The 3,669-nt window shown below is 39.4% G+C and overlaps 1 protein-coding gene across 1 annotated transcript in view; it reads left to right on the plus strand.

Annotated features, from left to right (window-relative positions):
- The window catches only part of LOC121342961 (U4/U6 small nuclear ribonucleoprotein Prp31-like), a gene marked incomplete at its 3' end in the record, with an annotated part of 8,916 nt that overhangs the window by 1,422 nt on the left and 3,825 nt on the right, over positions 1–3,669 (plus strand). The window contains exon 3 of the mRNA XM_041417736.1: positions 1,057–1,117. Coding sequence (XP_041273670.1) covers positions 1,057–1,117 — 61 coding nt within the window. The remainder of the gene's footprint in view (positions 1–1,056; positions 1,118–3,669) is intronic.

The raw sequence follows: 3,669 nt of genomic DNA on the forward strand, positions 1-3,669 counted from the left end.
CCCAAAAAACCCAAATCAACCCCAAAAAACCCCAAATAAACCCCAAAAAGCCCCAAATCAATCCCCAAAAACCCCAAATAAACCCCCCAAAAAACCCCAAATAAATCCCAAAAAACCCAAATAAGTCCCAAAAAACCCCAAATAAACCCCAAAAAAACCCAAATCAATCCCAAAAAACCCAAATAAACCCCAAAAAACCCCAAATCCCAAAAAACCCAAATAAACCCCAAAAAAACCCCAAATCCCAAAAAACCCAAATCAATCCCAAAAAACCCAAATAAACCCCAAAAAATCCCAAATAAGTCCCAAAAAGCCCCAAATAAATCCCAAAAAACCCCAAATAAACCCCAAAAAGCCCCAAATCCATCCCCAAAAATCCCAAATCCACCTGAAATCCCCCAAATAAATTAAAAAAAATCCCCAAAAAAACCCCAAAACCCCAAATAAACCCCAAAAAAACCCCAAATCAATCCCCAAAAAACCCAAATAAACCCCAAATAAATCCCAAAAAACCCCAAATAAACCCCAAAAAACCCCAAATAAATCCCAAAAAACCCCAAATAAATCCCAAAAAAACCCAAATAAATCCCAAAAAACCCCAAATAAACCCCAAAAAAACCCAAATCAATCCCAAAAAACCCAAATAAACCCCAAAAAACCCCAAGACCAAATGAGGTCTCCAATTTGAAAGAACTCTTGTTTGGCTGATTACAATACCAAGGGGTGAACCTTGGTATACAAAATTAACACTACTCAGAACATTAAAATCAAGAAAAGCAGTGTATATGTTTTTATACAATATTACAAAATACAAGCACAACAATTTGATGATTGAGAGAGTTTTTTCTTCCAGCACACAACCCACAGTTAGAATAATTTCTTTAAATTAAGATTCACTCTGCATTGCATTTGAATCATTTTCAGGATAGAAAAAAAAACCAAAATAAACCCCAAATAATCCCAAATAAACCCCAAAAAGCCCCAAATCAATCCCAAATAATCCCAAATGAGTCCCCAATGAATCCCAAAATGGCCAAATTTGGGTTTTTCCCGCAGTTTGCTGAGATCATGCAGAAGATCGAGGAGTACATCGGGAAACAGCCGCGGGCGGCCGAGGGTGAGCCCCGAAAACAAATCCCAAAAATCCCAAAAACCACCAAAATCCAGCGTCCCAAATCCCCAAATCCCTGAAATCCCCAAAATCCCCAAAATCCAGCATCCCAAATCCCAACATCCCCAAAATCCCCAAAATCCAGCATCCCAAATCCCCAAAATCCCAACATCCAAAAATCCCCAAAATCCAGCATCCCAAATCCCAAAAATCCCAACATCCAAAAATTCCCAAAATCCCCAAAATCCCCAAAATCCAGCATCCCAAATCCCCAAATCCCAACATCCCCAAAATCCCCAAAATCCCCAAAATCCAGCATCCCAAATCCCCGAAATCCCAACATGCAAAAATCCCCAAAATTCAGGATCCCAAATCCCCGAAATCCCAAATCCCCAAATCCCAACATCCAAAAATCCCCCCCAAAATCCAGGATCCCAAATCCCAAAAATCCCAACATCCAAAAATCCCCCCCAAAATCCAGGATCCCAAATCCCAAAAATCCCAACATCCAAAAATCCCCAAAACCCTGAAAATCCCCAAATCTGGGATCCCAAATCCCAAAAATCCCCAAAATCCCAAATCCCCAAAACCCCCAAATCTGGGATCCCAAATCCCCAAAATCCCTAAATTTCCCAAAATCCCAAATCCCCAAATCTGAGATCCCAAATCCCGAAAATGCCCAAAATTCAGGGTCCCAAAAATCCCCAAAATCCCAAATCCCCAAATCCCAACATCCCCAAAATCCCTAAAATAGAGCATCCCAAATCCCAAAAATCCCAACAGGATCCCAAATCCCCAAAATCCAAAAATTCCCAAAATCCCAAAAATACCCAAAATCTGGGATCCCAAAATCTCAAAACCCCAAAAATCTGGGATCCAAAAATCCCAAGTTTTTGGGGATTTTTGGATGGAATTTAGTGAATTTTGGGGGGGATTTTTGGAAATTTTGGGTGGGTTTTGGGGAATTTTGGGGGGTTTTGGGTGGATTTTGGGAATTTTGGGTGGATTTAGGGAATTCTGAGGGGTTTCCCAGTGGGATTTTAGGGATCTTTGGGTGGATTTGGGGAATTCTGGGTGGATTTTTGGGATTTTTGGGTGGATTTAGGGGAGTTTTGGGGGAATTTTGGGTGAATTTTGGATGAATTTAGGGGAATTTTTGGGGAATTCTGGGTGGGATTTAGCGAATTTTGGGTGGATTTAGGGAAATTTTAGGGGAATTTTGTGTGGATTTCTGGGTGGATTTAGTGGACTTTTAGGGGAATTCTGGGTGGATTTTTGGGGAATTCTGCGTGGATTTTCGGGAATTTTTGGGAATTCTGGGTGGGATTTTTGGGGTGGATTTTTGGGAATGTGGATTTCTGGGTGGATTTAGTGGACTTTTAGGGGAATTCTGGGTGGATTTTGGGTGGATTTTTGGGAATTCTGGGTGGATTTCTGGGTGGATTTTTGGGGAATTCTGCGTGGATTTTCGGGAATTTTTGGGAATTCTGGGTGGGATTTTTGGGGATTTTGGGGTGGATTTTTGGGAATATTGGGTGTGATTTAGGGGTTTTTGGGTGGATTTTTGGGGAATTCTGGGTGTATTTTTGGGAATTTTGGGTGTGATTTAGGGGGTTTTGGGTGGATTTTTGGGATTTCTGGGTGGATTTGGGGATTTCTGGGTGGATTTTGGGATTTTTGGGGTAATTCTGGGTGGATTTTGGGTGGATTTTGGGGAATTATTGGGGAGTTCTGGGTGGATTTTTGGGATTTCTGCGTGGATTTTCAGGAATTTTTGGGAATTCTGGGTGAATTTGGGGATTTTGGGGTGGATTTTTGGGAATTCTGGGTGGGATTTAGGGATTTCTGGGTGGGATTTAGGGAATTCTGGGAGATTTTTGGGATTTTTTTGGGATTTTTTTGGGATTTTTGGGAGATTTTATTGGGAGATTTTATTGGGATTTTTGGGAGATTTTATTGGGATTTTTGGAAAGTTTTTGGAAGATTTTTGGGGGATTTTATTGGGATTTATTGGGATTATTTTTGAATTTTATTAGGATTTTTGGGGGATTTTATTGGGATTTATTGGGATTATTTTTGAATTTTATTAGGATTTTTGGGGGATTTTATTGGGATTTTATTTGGATTTTATTGGGATTTTGGGGAATTTTGGGAAGATTTCTGGTGGATTTTTGGGGCATTTTTGGGAGATTTTATTGGGATTTTATTGGGATTATTTTTGAATTTTATTAGGATTTTTGGGAGATTTTGGGGAGATTTTATTGGGATTTTATTGGGATTTTTTTGGGATTTTTGGGAGATTTTATTGGGAGATTTTATTGGGATTTTTGGGGGATTTTATTGGGATTTTTTTGGGATTTTTGGGGCATTTTGGGGAGATTTTATGGGGATTTTATTGGGATTTTTGGGGGATTTTGGGGGATTTTATTGGGATTTTTGGGGCATTTTTGGTGGATTTTATTGGGATTTTATTGGGATTATTTTTGAATTTTATTAGGATTTTTGGGAGATTTTTGGGATTTTTTTGGGATTTTTTTGGGATTTTTGGGGGATTTGGG

This window comes from Onychostruthus taczanowskii, unplaced genomic scaffold, assembly GCF_017590055.1.
Source record: "Onychostruthus taczanowskii isolate IOZ18803 unplaced genomic scaffold, ASM1759005v1 scaffold563, whole genome shotgun sequence".
Classification (NCBI taxonomy): Eukaryota; Metazoa; Chordata; class Aves; order Passeriformes; family Passeridae; genus Onychostruthus; species Onychostruthus taczanowskii.